We start from the raw sequence: 16,312 nt of genomic DNA, 5'->3' as shown, positions 1-16,312 counted from the left end.
ACCTTCGTATCCACCAACTAACCAGCACTTTAACCTGAAAAGAATCCTGAACTAGGACTCCTAAGTCCCTTTGTGCTTTAGGCTTCTGAAGCCTTTCCCCTGTTAGAAAATAGTCTACCTCTCAATACTTCCAGAGTGTATAGCCACACAATTTCCCACATTGTGTTCCATCTGCCACTTCTTTGCCCCCTCTCCTAGCCTGACCAAGTCCTTCTGCAGCCCCCCTCTTTCTCAGCCCTAGCTGTCCCTTACCATTTGCCTTCCTAATTACTAGCTGCACCTGCCTGCCTCTTTACATTGCCCATTGTACAGGGGCACCCAGATTTCTTTGTGTATCCATATTTTGAAAGGGACAGATGTATGATCGTTGTGTTTTGGATAGCCCTAGTAATAATGTCTAACTAACTAATGTAACCCCTATCTTGTGCAATCACGCAATAAGCTACATCTTGTTATGACAAGAGCTTCTTCTTGTTTAGACTGGTTAAGGTTGATTCTCTACTCCAGTAATGGGCTGTTTGATCCAGTTAAGGAATGAGGAGTGGAGCTTCCTTCTACCAACAAATAGCACACTGGTGTCAGATGAGGGAATGCTTTGCTACCAGGGGCATTGTCTTTTTATTGAGACCTCAACCCAAGGCCCAGCCTGCCCTCTCAGGAGTATGTAAGTGATCCTTTGACAGCAGCTTGCTGAAGAGAATGAGAATTCTCCCTGCCCAATATTGATCCATCAACCAGCATCACTAAAATCAGATGATCTCTTTGCTTTGTTTTGGGAGCTTGCTGTGTACAAATTGGTTTCCAGGTGGCCTACTTTCTAACAGCGTCAAGTTGATTCAGTATCTGTATAGCAGTTCTGTCCAGCAACCTGAGCTTGTATGGAACACTTTAAAGGTACAAGCTTGTTCTCCAATAAGGGGAGAAGTTAAAAATATATAACGATTAGGAGTCAGACTGAAAGTGGGACTGCATCTACGAAGAGATAGGTGAGTATTTACTAATGCACCTTTTTGTCATCCTATCAGTGTGATCCTTAATTTCTATCACTCCCTGCCTCTTACTGTAGGCCGCTCAGATGTTCCAACATTTTCAGTTTAAGTGCATTGGTAATGATATTTGCGCAGCTTTTGTTATCATAGGCTTTCATTTACCCTCAGTTGAAATAAAATGACTGGCTCGAGAGACAGGGATCTTCCTGCCACAGTCTAAGGTTAAAAGGCTCATGTTAGACATCAAGATCATTTCCTTTTCCATAAAGACAAAGTGACTCTGTTCTCACAATCACTACTACTACTATACCAGTCTTCGTGCACATTTATAGATACATCATCCAGTTTCTGATTGCTTTGAGATGCAAACACTCTATGGGTATAAATTCACATTTCAAGACAGAGTGTCTATTTATTTACCGAGTTTGTGGATCTTTCCCTGGAGCTTTTCGTTCTTACAGGCTCTGATGTGGATTTTCCACTTGCTGTCACAGCAGATGCTGCATTGGCAGGTTTATTCAGGATGTGTTTGTAAGAGCGTGCAGCTGTAAGGTAGAGTCATGTGAGTTTATTTGAATGTATTTGGATGTTTGTTTGTGAGTTTGCATGTGCAATATATTTGCTTTGGAATACAAATGTTGGTTGCGTGTCTGGGTAAATGTGTGTATGTTTTCGGGATATGAGTGGATCTGCATTTGTGAGTCTGTGTGTTGGGGCATGACTGTCCGTATGTTGGAGAGAGCAGCTACAAAAATAGGAACTGCTGGAGAAACTCGACATACCTGACAGCATCTGTGGAAAGAGAAACACAGCTAATGTTTCGAGGCACGGTGGCTCAGTGGTTAGCACTGGTGCCTCACATTGCCAGAGCCCTGGGTTCAATTCCACCCTGGGGTTATTGAATGTGTGGAGTTTGCATGTTCTCCCGGTGTCCGTGTGTGTTCCCTCCACAGTCTAAAGATGTGCAGGTTAGGTGGATGGGTTATGCTAATTTGCTCACAGAGGTGTGTGGCTTAGCCCTGGGGAATATAAGATAGGGGATGGATCTGGATGGGATTCTCTTTGGAAGGTTGGTATGGGCTGAATGCTCTGTTTTCACACTGTAGGGATTCTATGAAATCCAGTGACCCTTCTGTATGGTAGTTATGTTGGCCTGTGTGTCATGCGTGGGTGTGTATGTATTTAACCACCTGTCTGGATGTATTTGATGGTTGTAAGCAGGGCTCTCTAGTGTATTAGAGTGATTTTGTGTGAGTTTTTGAATTTTGGTGAGGGGAATTATTTTTCATCCAGACGGCAGTGGGAGTCTCAAACTCACAGCCTGAAAGGGTGGTTGAGTCAGAAACATTGAAGAAGTTGATACAGAATGGAGTTGGAGGAGAACAGCAGGCCAGGTGGCATCAGAGAAGCAAGAAAGTCAACATTATGGGTTTACACCATTCACCAGGACTGGAGAGGGGAAGGGAGCTCAGAAATAAATAGAAGGTGGGTGGGGCTGGGGGAAGGTGGGCTGGGTGGTGATAGATGGATGGAGGTAAGGGGTTGTGGAGATTCCCAGTGGGAAGGGTGGAGAAGATAGGTGGGAAGGAAGATGGACGGGTAGCGTCAGGTCAAGGAAGCAGGGATGGGAGGGAGGGTTGGGGGTGGGGAGATATTGAAACTGGTGAGTTAAAATGGTTGGCATTGATTGTATTGTTGATTATAACATACAGAGCGCAGATGCTCCGCAAATCAGACACCGAGCCTGCGCTTGGTCTCACTGATGTAGAGGAGACAACATCGGGAGCAACAGATAGAATAGACCAGATTGAAAGATGTGTAAGTAGGTCCCTGTTGGGTTTGAAAAGATTATCTAGTTGCTTGGACAGACGTGAGGAAGTGCGTGTAGCACCTCCCACTGTTGCAGGGAAAGTTGCTGGGTGTGGTGGGATTGGTAGGTAGCATAGAGCGGACGAGGGAGTCATGGAGTGAATGGTCCCTATGAAAGGCAGATGGGGTGAGGAGGAAAGTTTTAACACCCTCTCCCATTCCCTGGGCGACATGTCCATCCTGGGCCTCTTCCAGTGTCACAATGACACCACCCGCAAACTGGAGGAGCAACACCTCATATTCTGCCTCAGAAGCCTGCAGCCCAATGGCCTCAACATAGAATTCACCAGTTTTAAAATCTCCTCACCCCGCACCCCCGCCCCGGCCTCATACCACATTCAAACCTCGCTCTCATCCCCGCCTCCTTGGCCCGACATGACCTTTCTACTCTCTATCCCACCTATCTGCCCCTACCCTCCCTCTTGACCAATCCCCACCACTCCCTGCCTGCACTCACCTGCCACCTATCACCATCCCACCTGCATTCCCCCAGCCCCAACCCCTGCCATTAATTTTTGAGCTCCATCCCCCCTCCCCGGTCCTGCTGAAGAGTCTAGACCCAAAATATTGATTTTTCTGCTCCTCTGATGCTGCCTGACCAGCTCCACACTGTGTTATCTATGACTCCAGCATCTGCAGTTTTTGTTATCTCCTATATTGAAGCTGTATTTAGATATCCAATCTTGGGCCATGGGCCAAGAGCGGGAAAATGGGATTGGTGTTGTCAGATCTTTGTTGACTGGTGCAGATATGATGGACCAAATGGCCTCTTCCTGCGCTGTAACCATCTATTTGTATTTTTGTGTGTTTGCGTTATGGAGTGTGAGATTGTGTTTGCCATTTGAGTTTTTTGGGTACGTGACTGTTGTGTGTTGGGGTGTGTGTATCTGCTGTGTGTATTTGAAGGTGGACCACATCTGTTGTGTGTGCCTGTCATGTGTGTGTTCATGTATGGGCTCTGTGTGTGTGTACATGTGTGTGTTGGTGGGGGTGGAGGGATGGGGTGTGTATATGGGCATATCTGAGTGCGGACCACACGTTTGTGTGTGTCTGTCATGTGTGTTCATGTGCGGGTTGTGCATGTTGCATGTATCTGTCGTGTGTGTATTGAACTGTGTGCCTTGGTTGGATGTTTGCCCAGCTCTGACTAATAAAGGATCAAAACATTTATCAATGAATGAATGCTTTAATGAGAAAATAATGCTGCAAAGCTCTACTATTAGAGCATTACGTGGGCACAAAATTGGTGGAAACTTATTAAGTTAAAAATTACTAATGTTTATTGGGCCTGTTTGATTATTCAAGCTTAGTTATTAGCACTGTACTGCCAAATTAATTTCCAGTTACCAGCTATAATATCTACACACATTTTGTCCCATCTACAACGTAAATTATCAGCGAAATGTTGAGGCCACAATCAAATGAGCCATGATTTTACAAATTCATAGAATCCCTACAGTGTGGGAACAGGCCCTTCGGCCCAACAAAACTACACTGACCCTCAGAGCATCCCACACAGACCCATCCCCTATAACCCGCCTAATCTATACATCCCTGAAGACTACGGGCAATTTAGCATGGCCAATCCACCCTAAGCTGCACATCTTTGGACTGTGGGAGGAAACCCAAGCACCCGGAGGAAACCCATGCAGACACGGGGAGAATGTTCAAACTCCACACAGTTGCCTGAGGGTGGGATTGAACTCAGGTTTCTGGTGCTGTGAGGCTGCAGTGTTAACCACTGAGACACCGTGCCATCGTACATACTTGTAATCAACCTGTTCAGACACATCGGGAGCAGGTGGGGCTTGAATCTGGACCTTCCAGCTCGGAGATAGGGACCTCTACCACTACATCACTATAGCTCTAAGTTGGTTGAGCAGACTTCAGGGGACTGGATAGCCTCCTCCTGCTCCCAGTTCATGTGCTTGCATTTAAAAAGATGTTAAAGCCACATGTGAAAATAATGGTAAAGTAGATAATAACTTCTCCATTAAAGTAACCCAGGAATTTACCTTTAGGATCTACAAGGACGTTGCCAGGGTTGGAGGGTTTGAGCTACAGGGAGATGCTGCATAGGCTGATGTCATTTTCTCTGGAGTGTCAGAGGTGAAGGGATGACTTTACAGAGATTTATAAAATCGTGAACAAGGTGCTTAGAGTAATAGTCAAGGTCTTTTCTCCAGGGTAAGGAAGTCCATATCTAGGGGCCATAGGTTTAAGGTGAGAGGGGCAAGATTTAAAAGGGACCTAAGGGGCAACATCTTCACGCAGAGGATGGTGCGTGTATGGAATGAGCTGCCAGAGGAAGTGGTGGAGGCTGGTACAACTTTTAAAAGGCATCTGGATGGGTGCAGGAATAGGAAGGGTTTAGAGGGATATGGGCCAAATGCTGGTATTTGGGACTAGATTAATTTGGGATATCTGTTTGGCATGGATGAATTGGACCAAAGGGTCTGTTTCCGTGCTGTACATCTCTATGACTTTGTCGTAAAGAGACCACTAGGTCCAAACTGTCTGTATTAGTCTTTATGCTCCACTGGAGCCTCTTCCCCTCAAAACTTACCATTGCAATGCTCTTGCAGTTCTCTGGGCTCCCTTTAAAACAATGGGAGTAGGAATGGGCAATGGAGTTCCTCAACACTGCACCCAGTCCCCCCATCAGCTGATCTTCCCCAGGCTTCATCTCCTCTTTCATGCCAGCTCTGCCTAACCATCATCTCTCTGAGGCTTCCAAAATCTATCCACCATAAATACTTCCACTGATCTAACCTCCACAATTCTCAGGGATAGAGAATTCCCTGACCCTTTAGGAGAAGAAATTCTTTTGTGTTACCTTAACGCGTTAATATTGAAGAGCCACCCCGACAGACTCCATTGCTAATGTGTTTGCACACCAATGGGACAATGAGCTAAATAGGATTAAGTTTAAATATTGGACGTATTTTCTTTCTCAGTATAATCTTGGCCATGTCCAGGGAGCTGGGTTGTCAGTGACAACCAGAAGATGGCGCTGGTGTTACCAGGGAGCTATCAGGGTGGGCAGCCTGTCTAATGGCGATACCAGGGGTACAGCCTCAATGCTTTCACACTGGCACCACTGTCATGGTCAGACTGTACCCATTGGAACCACAGGAAGCACCCACGATAACAGATTTGAGCAGTACAACAGAAGGGTGAAGCTATAGCAGTGCCCACGACTCAGGGAGCTGTGGAAGATCAGCAGAGAAAGCAACCCATGGTAGGAGTATGTTTGCACTGACCAACAGTGCAGCCAGTGTTGGCCCCTTTTTCAGCTAAAAAAGAGTCTCATCATCACCATCATGTTTGTGATTGTGGGATCATACTGTGCACTAATTGTACACTGGATATCCTGCACTGAAAGTGACCAAAAACAGAAATTGCTGGAAAAGCTCAGCAGGTCTGGAGAGAAATCAGAGTTAATGTTTCGGGCCAAGTGATCCTTCCTCAGAACACAGAAAAGAGACCACTAGGTCCAAACTGTCTGTAATAGTCTTTATGCTCCACTGGAGCCTCTTCCCCTCAAAACTTACCGTTGCAATGCTCTTGCAGTTCTCTGGGCTCCGTTTAAAAGCCTGTGATTGTTGTTGCATCCTCTCCCTGTGGGAGCGGGGAAAATTTCCCACCACTGGTGCACAAACACTTAAACACAGATGTCCTTTCTCTGCATTTCCTGCATTCTCACTGCACCTTGGATTGAGAAGATTACAAATTCCCGATTAGATTTTTTGGTGCCTAGCTTATATTAGTCACCCTAGCTAGGTTCTTCCCCACTTCGAGAAATATTATTGGTCAGCATGTGCTTAGCACTGCTGCCTCACGGTGCCAGGAACCCAGGTTTGGTCCACCCCCAGCTAGGGTGACTGCCTGTGTGGAGTTTGCACATTCTCCCCGTGTCTGCGTGGGTTTCCTCTGGGTGCTCCGGTTTCCTCCCCCAGTCCAAAGATGTGCCAATTATGTGGATTGACTGTGGCAAATGCAGGGTCAACAGGGATGGGTTGGGTCTGTATGAGATGTTCTTCAGAGACTCGATGGGCTGAATGGCCTGCTTCCGCACCTGTAGGGATTCTACGGTTCTTCGTATCGACTCAATGAAGGCCTGGTAAAATCTGAAAGCTAGGACTGGGTTAGGGACACAAATCATGGGTCACGATGCTGGCCCTGCTCCTAGATTCCCAACCCCAGCTCAGGAGGCCCAATATAGCCCCAGGGCCTGAGGCCTAGATAATGCTGATTTCTGAAGAAGGGTCTAGGCCCAAACTGGCAGCCTTCCTACTCCTCCGATGCTGCTTGGCCTGCTGTGTTCATCCAGCTCGACACCTAGTTATCTCTAATGCTCTGGTTATCCTGGTGTGGCTTGAGAGACACATCCTTTTCAAATATTAGACTCCCCTACAGTGTGGGAACAGGCCTGTCAGCCCAACAAGTCCATTGCCAACTCTCTGAAGAGCATCCCAAACAGATTCTCAAACCCTTCTCTATCACTGTAACCTTGCATTTCCCATGGCTAACCACACCTTTGGGCTGTAGGAAGAAACCCACGCAGACACAGGGAGAATATGCGTGTCCCAAGTGAGCAAAGCAACCGAGTTCTTCCAGTTGAACTGGTGCCAATATTCACCCCTGCACCAACAACAGAACATCTGGGCTTCAGTAGGTTGCCATTTGTGGGATTGTGATGTGCACTCAACAACTGAAACAGTAAAACTGGGTTGGTGATGTGAGTCTTTTCATGTATGACATTTTTTTTAAAAATCCAGATTTGCTATTTTTTTCTTAATTTGAGTCTCGATTGTAAAATGGTGCATCAACTATAATTGATTTGCTAACTGTGGGAAAGGACTGCCCTCCTCTATTTTAAATCTGCATCATGGATTCCTTTCAAAATAATAATAGTAGAGGGATTCGCCAACACAGCACAGAGGCTGAGCAAGGCAGGATCAGACGGTGGGTCGCTGTGGAGATGGTGAGAGGGTAATTATGCCTTTTAATGTGGAGTAAAGGAAGTGACAGAAAATAGACTTGAGACACTGACAAAGTCAATAACAACCTTTCATACGAGTGGGAGGGCCATCTATTAAATCCTTAGGAAAAATCTATCATGGGGGGAAATCTTACAAAAACATATGAATTAATGAAGGGAATGGACAACATTGAAGCAGGGAGGTTGTTTCCAAGGACGGGTGGAGCTAGAGCTGGGTGCAGGGGGCACAGCCTCAAAATAACGGGGAGCAGATTTAGGACAGAGCTGAGAAGGAACTTATTCACCCAACAGCTTGTGAATCTGTGGAATTCCCTGCCCAGTGAAGCAGTTGAGGCTTCCTCGTTGAAGGCAAAGATGGATAGATTTTTGAACAGTAAAGGAATACGGTGAGTGGGTGGATAATTGGAGCTGAGTCCATGAGAAAGATCAGCCATGATCTTATTGAGTGGCAGAGCTGGCTCAAGAAGCGAAATGGCCTACTCCTGCTCCTGGTCCTTATGTTCTTGTGAAATATGGAACTTTATACAAATGTTTTGATAGAGTTGGTTTCTTGTTTCAAATGCTGACTACATGGAACCTGCTGTACTGCGTGCAGGAGAACAGCATCTCCCTCCAAGTCCCTTAGTTGTAGACTTGATTCCCATTCCAGAGATTTGAGCACAGTTCCAGGCTGATGTTCCCACTGCAGTACTGTGGGAGTGCTATGCAGTTGTAGAGTTTTGGCTAAAGCTTTAAACCGAAACTTGTCAAGTGTAAAAGATTTCATGGCATTAATTAAAGGAAAGTGTGGAATTCTCTCATGTATCCTGACCAAAATTTATCCCGTGTGTATCATTGCCAAATAAAGCAGGATATTTAATCAGAAGCACCATGGTGTTTGTGGGAGCTTGCTGTGCGCATTTGACTGAAGTGCTCCTTACATTACAACAACTACTTCATTGGCAGTCGGGTGCTATGGGTCATTTTGAGGGAAAGGTGCCATATAAATGTAAACTCTTTCTTGAAGTTCGAGCGGGGAGAGTGTAGTTCTGGATGATAATTCATGAGAGTGGACTGGATGAAAGCACACAGCTCCATGTGCTGGGTTGAAGAGGATTCCCTGCAAATTGAGATCTCTGGGAGCCCCTCCAGCCTGGATCATTCCCCCAGGCTCCCTGTGTTGCCTCGATTCTAGCCTCCTGATCATCCCAGATTTTAAAATGCTCTGACATTAGGGATCACGCCCTCAGCTATGTCTTCCTAAACACAGGAATGTCCTTCCACAACCTTTCAAACTCAAATGCATCCTTTAATAAACACCTTTTGCTAAGTCCTGCATCTTTGAACAAACCGTTAGCCACCTAGCTTTGCCCTCATCTGGCTTGCTATCAAATTTCATTTGAACATTGGTCCTGTGAAGCAAAAGCTGAGCATATTGAAGGTGCTATATAAATGGAAATGGGTTGTTGAGCTGGGATGACAACCCACCCTCCTCTTTGACATGTTGATGTGCCACAATCTGACTCCCATTTTTCTTCGCCAGCATGTCTTCTCCAGTCTGAGCTGGTAAACTATGAACGTGTGAAGGAATACTGCTTAAAAATTCTTGGGAAGCACAAGGACAATTTCAAAGCCATGTACAGAGCAGGAATTGCCTTTTATCACCTCGGAGACTGCGAGAGCGCCCTGCAGTATCTGAAAGAAGCAAAAGATCGGGAACCCACAGGTAAGGTGGTCAGCAGCATTGTCTCACACATAGGCAACACCAAGTCAGTGACTGAGAGAGACTGAGAGGGACTGAGCGGGACTGAGAGTGATTGAGAGGGACTGAGAAAGATGAGAGGGACTGAGAGAGACTGAGAGGGACTGAGAAAGATGAGAGGGGCTGAGAGGGACAGAGAAAGATGAGAGGGACTGAGAAAGATGAGAGGGATTGAGAGAGACTGAGGGGGAGTGAGAGGGACTGGGAGGGACTGAGTGAGACTGGGAGGGACTGAGAGAAACTGAGAGGGACTGAGTGAGACTGAGAGAGACTGAGAAGGATGAGCGGGACTGAGAGAGACAAAACATGATGATGTTTATCCAGTTGTTACAGTCAAAAAGGGCTGAATTGCCACTTCCTGTGCTGTAATCGTGCATGGATTCTAAGAAATAAAAAACAGATCAACCTCAGTCCTGTTAACAGCCTAACAATTATCCAATAACAACGTAATTGTTGATGGATTAGTTTATCTGCTCTCTCACTCACAGAATGCATGCCAGGCCATCATTTATTGTCCATCTCTATGTGCTTCTGAACTCACTTTGTAGCTGTTTGATACAACTATCTGAGGGCTCTTGCAACATCGTGGTAGTGTCCCTATCTCTGAGCCAGGAGATCTTGGTTCATATCCCAGCTGCTCTGGAGGTGTGTTGATGGGAAAATATCTACAACGGAATGCCTTGCTGCAATCGCTTCAAAGGGCCCTTTGTTTTAAATGAGTCAACCCCTTTACTGTGGGTCTGGAGTCACGTAGGCCAGACCAGGTAAGGCTGGCAGATTCTCTTCCTCAGGACATCAGTGAGCCAGATGATGGAAATAGCTTTCATGAGGCTGGATTTTGTTTGTGAATTGAGTTTAAATTCCACTAGCTGTCATTTGAACTGTTGCAGATTTGCCTGGGCTGCAGGATTTTATTTTGCTCCATGATATTACTGCTCCCTCCTGCATGACGTTACTCCATCTTTACTGATGAGAATTCTACAGAGCCCAACACACAGTGAGCAAAGCCCTCCACCTTAGAGAGAGTCTGGAGCCAGTGAGCTGTAGTCACTTGTGTTTCTGGAACCACATACACACACCAAATCCCAAATTACTCAGAAAGCATTGTTTTAAAAGTTTTTCACAGGAAATGGATGTTGCTGGCTAGACTGGCATTGGCTTTGAGGGGAGATCTAATAGAAACTTACAAGATAATGTATGGCTTAGAAAAGGTGGACGCTGGGAAGTTGTTTCCGTTAGGTGGGGAGACTGGGACCCGTGGGCTCAGCCTTAGAATTCGAGGGGGTAAATTTAAAACGGAAATGAGGATACATTTCTTCAGCCAGAGAGTGGTGGGCCTGTGGAATTCATTGCCACGGAGTGCAGTGGAGGCCGGGACGTTGGATGCCTTCAAGGCAGAGATCGACAAATTCTTGATCTCAGAAGGAATCAAGGGCTACGGGGAGAGTGCAGGGAAGTGGAGTTGAAATGCCCATCAGCCATGATTTAAATGGTGGAGTGGACTCGATGGGCCGAATGGCCTTACTTCCACCCCTATGTCTTATGGTCTTCTTATGGTCTTATGGTTGCACCTCCTTAACTACCAGCTGGTGAGGATGATGGGGCTGAGCTTCGGGCTAGTTACTGGGTCATGTTTTGGTGAGTGATTAAAGTGATCTTTTCCCCTCCGGTCCCTTCACAGATACCAATGTCTTCAGATACATCCAACTGACGGAGATCAAGATGAATCGATCCAATCAGAGGGAGCAAGAGGGCACCAAGGAGGTGATTGGTTAATAAAGTGCACAAGACCTATGGACATAGCCATCTCTGAGGCTGAGTTGGAGCTAATAATAACAAAATGATCAGAGTTTAGCAATTATTTTCACAACAGACAAACCTACCTGGGCTAGGGCCATGGTGTGAGAGTCTAAGCATTGGCAGGGGCTGTGGGTGTGCGAGGTTGCTTTGATTGTACACAGTATTAATCTATCAACAAAGAACGCTTGATGTGTCCCTGCAGTTTTGATCAGAGGCTTGCACCTTCAAACGTTGCTGCCACCTGTCGTCAATAATCTCCCACCCCATGCAAACAAGTTCCTTTCTTGCTCTTGGGCCCAGGAGGGTGGGGGTCAATATGACACTCTATCCAGTAGTTTGTGGGTTCAAGCCCCATTCTAGGGACCTCGGCCCAAAATCTAGGCCCGCACTCCCAATGCAGCACTGATGGAGTGCTGTAGGGTCAGAGGAGCCATGTTTCAGGGGCATTTGGAGATTGAAGCTCTGTCTGCCCCTGTTAAGTGACCTAAAAAGATCCTATTGCTCTGGTTTTGAAGAAGAGTGCTCCTTGGCATCCTGGTCAATATTTATCCCTCACCCAACCTTGTGATAAACAGGATGCTCAATCATTATCTTGTAGTTCATTGTAGAGCTGCCTGTGTGTGAATTGGCTGTTGTGTTTCTTACATTTCGAGTGTGACTGCATTTAAAAAAAATCCTCATTGACTGTAATGTGCTTTGGAAAGTCTTGAGTTCATAACAGGTGCTATAGAAATGCCAATCTTCCTTTCCTTCTCTAAGAACAGAGTAGGCCATTAATACAAATCACAGCAGATCTCATCTCGGCCCCAGCTCCACTTTCCTGCCCACTCTCTATAACCCATTATTGATTAAAAATCTGTCTCCCCCTCAAACTTACACAATGTCCCAGCTGCACTCTGGGGGAGTGAATTCCACAAACTCATGGCCCTTTTGAGAGAAGTAATTTCATCTCTCTTTTAAATCTGTCGCCCCTTGTCCTAAAACGATGATCTCTCTTTCTAGATTGATTGAGAAAACTGTGCGAAAATGTCACCACCACCCCCCCCCACTACCACCAGACCCCTCCCCACTCTCCACCAGACTCGGCTTGAAGCACAAGCCTTCCCATCTGACAGCTGGCCACAGCGCATGTAGTAATTGTATTGTCACACTCCAGAATGTATGCAGTTTGCCCAGTGGTTGGATGTTGCTCCAGGAATGGGACAGACTGGAACATAGAACATAGAACATATAACAATACAGCACAGAACAGGCCCTTCGGCCCTTGATGCTGCGCCGACCTGTGAACTAATCTAAGCCCATCCCCCAATGCTACCCCATCATCATCCATCTGCTTATCCAAAGAACCTCAAACTGTCTGGTGAACTCTCCCTGCTTTGAAAAGGAAAATCAACATGGATTTTCTCCTCCAGCTCCCCTCACCCTCAAGAATGAACCCCCTGATTCCCTCCCAGCCCAGCCTTGAACCCACTGACAATTTGCCTGTTGTCTCTCTGGCCTGTGTGCGACCCTCTGTCCACGAGGGTGTTCTGGCGTGGGAAGAAAAGGGAAGAAGAAATTGTGGCGGACGAAACGAACCGGTTTGGTGGACAGAAAGAAAGATCTGTAAGTTTCAAGATGTCATGGAGCGTGCCTTCCACCACAGAGCAGCCTTAGCTATTTCCAGTCCCCGGCCCATTGGTGTAACTCCCACGCAATGGCCTCGAATGGACGCCGGTGACAGGAACCTTGCCCATGTGTTGGAGAACTGATGGGAACTGGGTTCACTTCTGTAGGGGGAAGGGTCAATGACTGGCCTGCGTGGGGCTGCCCCTTTGGATCTAGGACCTTTGGCGGGGGTGGGGGTTTAGGTGAGAGAGGTGCAGGCAGACGGGCTTGTTTGCCACCTTCTGAGGAACAGGAGACAGGAATCACATTGAGCCCCTGATTCCAGTGAAACCAGGGGAGAATCGGCTTCCAGTGATAGAAGCCTAATTGACAATGAGTGAGCAAGTGAATAAGCCTTTCTAACCTCTGATTTTCCTGTGCTCTCCCCACTCCAACTGCAGCCTGGGGGTTCCAAACTGCTGTGTCTCTTGCCGCTGAGTTAATGGGACAAAATTCCGCGTTTCCTCCCAAAAGCAACAATCCCAAACATGTTCTGAAGTTAATTCCCAAATCTCCAAACCCATTCTTTTGAAGCCTCCGATGCGTTTTTGGGTTCCACTAGATTCTGGCATTGACCTTTCAGGATTCACTGCCCCTTTTGATTTTTTTTTAGGAAAATGGGCCAAATCGCCAAAAGATGTCAAAGGTCAAATGGACAATAAAAGGCGAATGACAACCATCGACTCATGGTCTTCATCACTGGAACTTTCTGTTAAGAAAATGGGAAGGCAACCAAGATTTGATTGTAGATTTGAAGGTTTATATTTAGAGTGTGAAATTATAGAGTGTTATACTTTTAATAAAGCATCCGAAAGTGATCAAAATTTGTGTTTTGATTATTTTTGCTGATGTGGGTGTTATCTAAGTAATGTAGGTTTGGGAATAATCCTATCATGATTGGAGGATTTACTCCAAGAAATGCATTCATAAAGTTTCATTTACAACTGGGACGTCCTGAAAGGGACATTCAGTCTGGGTGGCCATGCAGCTACTTGACTGTAGAGCCTTCTACACCTGTCTTTTTCCCTGTGGTTCTTTTTAACTCTTTATCTGACTCATCCTAAAGTGATATAATTGAATTGACCTTATATGACCTTATAGAGGTTTATAAAATCATGAGGGGCGTGGATAGGATGAACAGCCAAGGTCTTTTCCCCAGAATAGGGGAGTCCAAAACTAGAGGGGCATTGGTTCAAGGTGAGAGGGGAAAGGTTTAGAAGGGACCTAGGGGACAACTTTTTCATGCAGAGGGTGTTTGGAATGAGCTGCCAGAGGAAGTGGTGGAGGATGGTACAATTACAACATTTAAGAGGTATCTGGATGGGTATATGACTAGGAAGGGTTTAGAGGAACATGGGCCAAATACAGACAAATGGGACTAGATTAATGTAGGATATCTGGTCGGCGTGGACTTGTGGGACCGAATGGTCTGTTTCTATGCTGTACAGCTCTATGACAAAAACAGTCCATAACCTACAGTCCTTAAATATGAGAAAAAGTTCTTCTAATTTCCCCTAACACTCCTAAATGAGAAGATACAATGTTCTACAGTCCTAGTGAGACATCTATTAACTTCACGCAGCTCAAAGAAATGTTGAGCTGAAGCACTCGCAGATTCAGACATTGTGAATTCAGGTCTTTTTTTTAAAGTCTCTCTCTTCCCACCCTCCCATAACCCATTGATCTCAGCCTTTACATACTAGCTCATCAATCATCTCAGCTTCAGGACATCTCTGCAGGAGCTCTGATTAGACAGCAGGTAGCATTTGAACTCAAGCCTTCCAGCTCAGAGCTAGGGACATTACCACTGTGCCACAAAAGCTCAGTTCCTGAGAGTAGTGTCCAAGGCCCAACCATCTTTAGATGCTTCATCAATGATCTTCCTTCCATCATAAAGTCAGAGCGGGGATGTTTACTGATGATTGCACAATGATCAGTACCATTTGTGATCCACAGATACTGAAGCTGTCCGCGTTCAAATACAGCAAGGCCTGGACAATATCCAGGCTTGGAGTGATGATTAGCAAGTAACGTTTACACACCACAAGTGCCAAGAAATAAGCATCTCCAATAAGAGAGAATTTAACTTATTGCCAGTTGATGTTTAACAGCATTACCATCACTTAAATCCCCCATTATCAACGTCCTAGGGGTTACCATTTATTAGAAATTGAACTGGACTGCTTGCATAAATATTGTGGCTGCAAGAGTAGGTCAGGGTCAAGGAATACTGTAGCAAGTAACCTCATCTCCTGACTCCAAAGTCTGTCCACCATCTACAAGGCACAAGTCAGTGATGGGGTGCAATGGATACTCCCCACTTGCCTGAATGCGTGTAACTCTAACAACAGTCAAGAAGCTTGACGCAATCCAGGACAAAGCAACCCCCACTTGATTGGCACCATTTCTACCAACTTCAACATTCACTCCCTTGAGCACCAATACAGCAGAGTGCACCATCTACAAGACACAGTGTAGAAATTCACCAACAATCCTCAGACAGTACCCTGTAGATAGCACCTCCAGTCACACACCATCCTGACTTGGAAAGGTACTGCTGTCTCATCACTGTTGCTGGGCCAAAACCCTGGAACTCCTTCCTTAACAGCACTGTGTGGGTGTCCCTACTCAGAATGACCTGCAGCGGTTCAAGATGGCACTTCATGACCATCTTTGCTGTGGCAATAACAGATGGTCAATAAATGTTGGTCTATCATGTCCCATCAATGATCAATCAGTTTGATGAGATTGACCTATGAGGACAACTGTTAAAAGTCCTTCCATCATTGGGTATGAGTGTCACTGGTCATAGCCAGCATCTACTTCCCATCCCCATCCCCATCCAGGATCACAGCATGAAGGATCAATCATTTAGGACTGAGGTGAGTCCTCTGTGTTGAGAATCTTTGGAGCTGTCGACCTCAAAGAGTGAGGGAGGTTTAGTTAATAAGTCAGAGATTACAGGTTTTAGATGCTATGGAAATTGATATGGTGCTGTACTGGAAAATAAATCAAAGTAGATAGTCAGTTACCATCTTACTGAATGGTGTAGCAGGCTTGAGGGGCAGAATGATCTACTCCCGCTTCAATTCTCATTGGCATGACATTTCATAGAAACATAGAAAGTAGGAGCAGCAATAGGCCATTTGGCCTTTCAAGCCTGATCCACCATTCAATATCAATCATGGCTGATCATCAGACTCAGTCCCCTGTCCCTAGTTTTCACCATAACCTTAGGTTCCGTAAGCCCTAAGAACTATA

At 45.9% G+C, this 16,312-nt stretch overlaps 1 protein-coding gene across 1 annotated transcript in view; it reads left to right on the top strand.

The window, feature by feature from the left end:
• ttc9b (tetratricopeptide repeat domain 9B) overlaps window positions 1-13,875 on the top strand; it is a 43,507-nt gene extending 29,632 nt beyond the window's left edge. Inside the window, exons 2-4 of the mRNA XM_048522491.1 lie at window positions 9,386-9,568; window positions 11,286-11,368; window positions 13,665-13,875. Of these exons, the coding sequence (XP_048378448.1) occupies window positions 9,386-9,568; window positions 11,286-11,368; window positions 13,665-13,724 (326 nt within the window). The 3' untranslated portion in view covers window positions 13,725-13,875. The remainder of the gene's footprint in view (window positions 1-9,385; window positions 9,569-11,285; window positions 11,369-13,664) is intronic.
• The last annotated feature ends 2,437 nt before the right edge of the window (window positions 13,876-16,312 follow it).

Source organism: Stegostoma tigrinum, chromosome 39 (genome assembly GCF_030684315.1).
Source record: "Stegostoma tigrinum isolate sSteTig4 chromosome 39, sSteTig4.hap1, whole genome shotgun sequence".
Taxonomy (NCBI): domain Eukaryota; kingdom Metazoa; phylum Chordata; class Chondrichthyes; order Orectolobiformes; family Stegostomatidae; genus Stegostoma; species Stegostoma tigrinum.
This window is presented reverse-complemented; position numbering and strand designations above follow the sequence as displayed.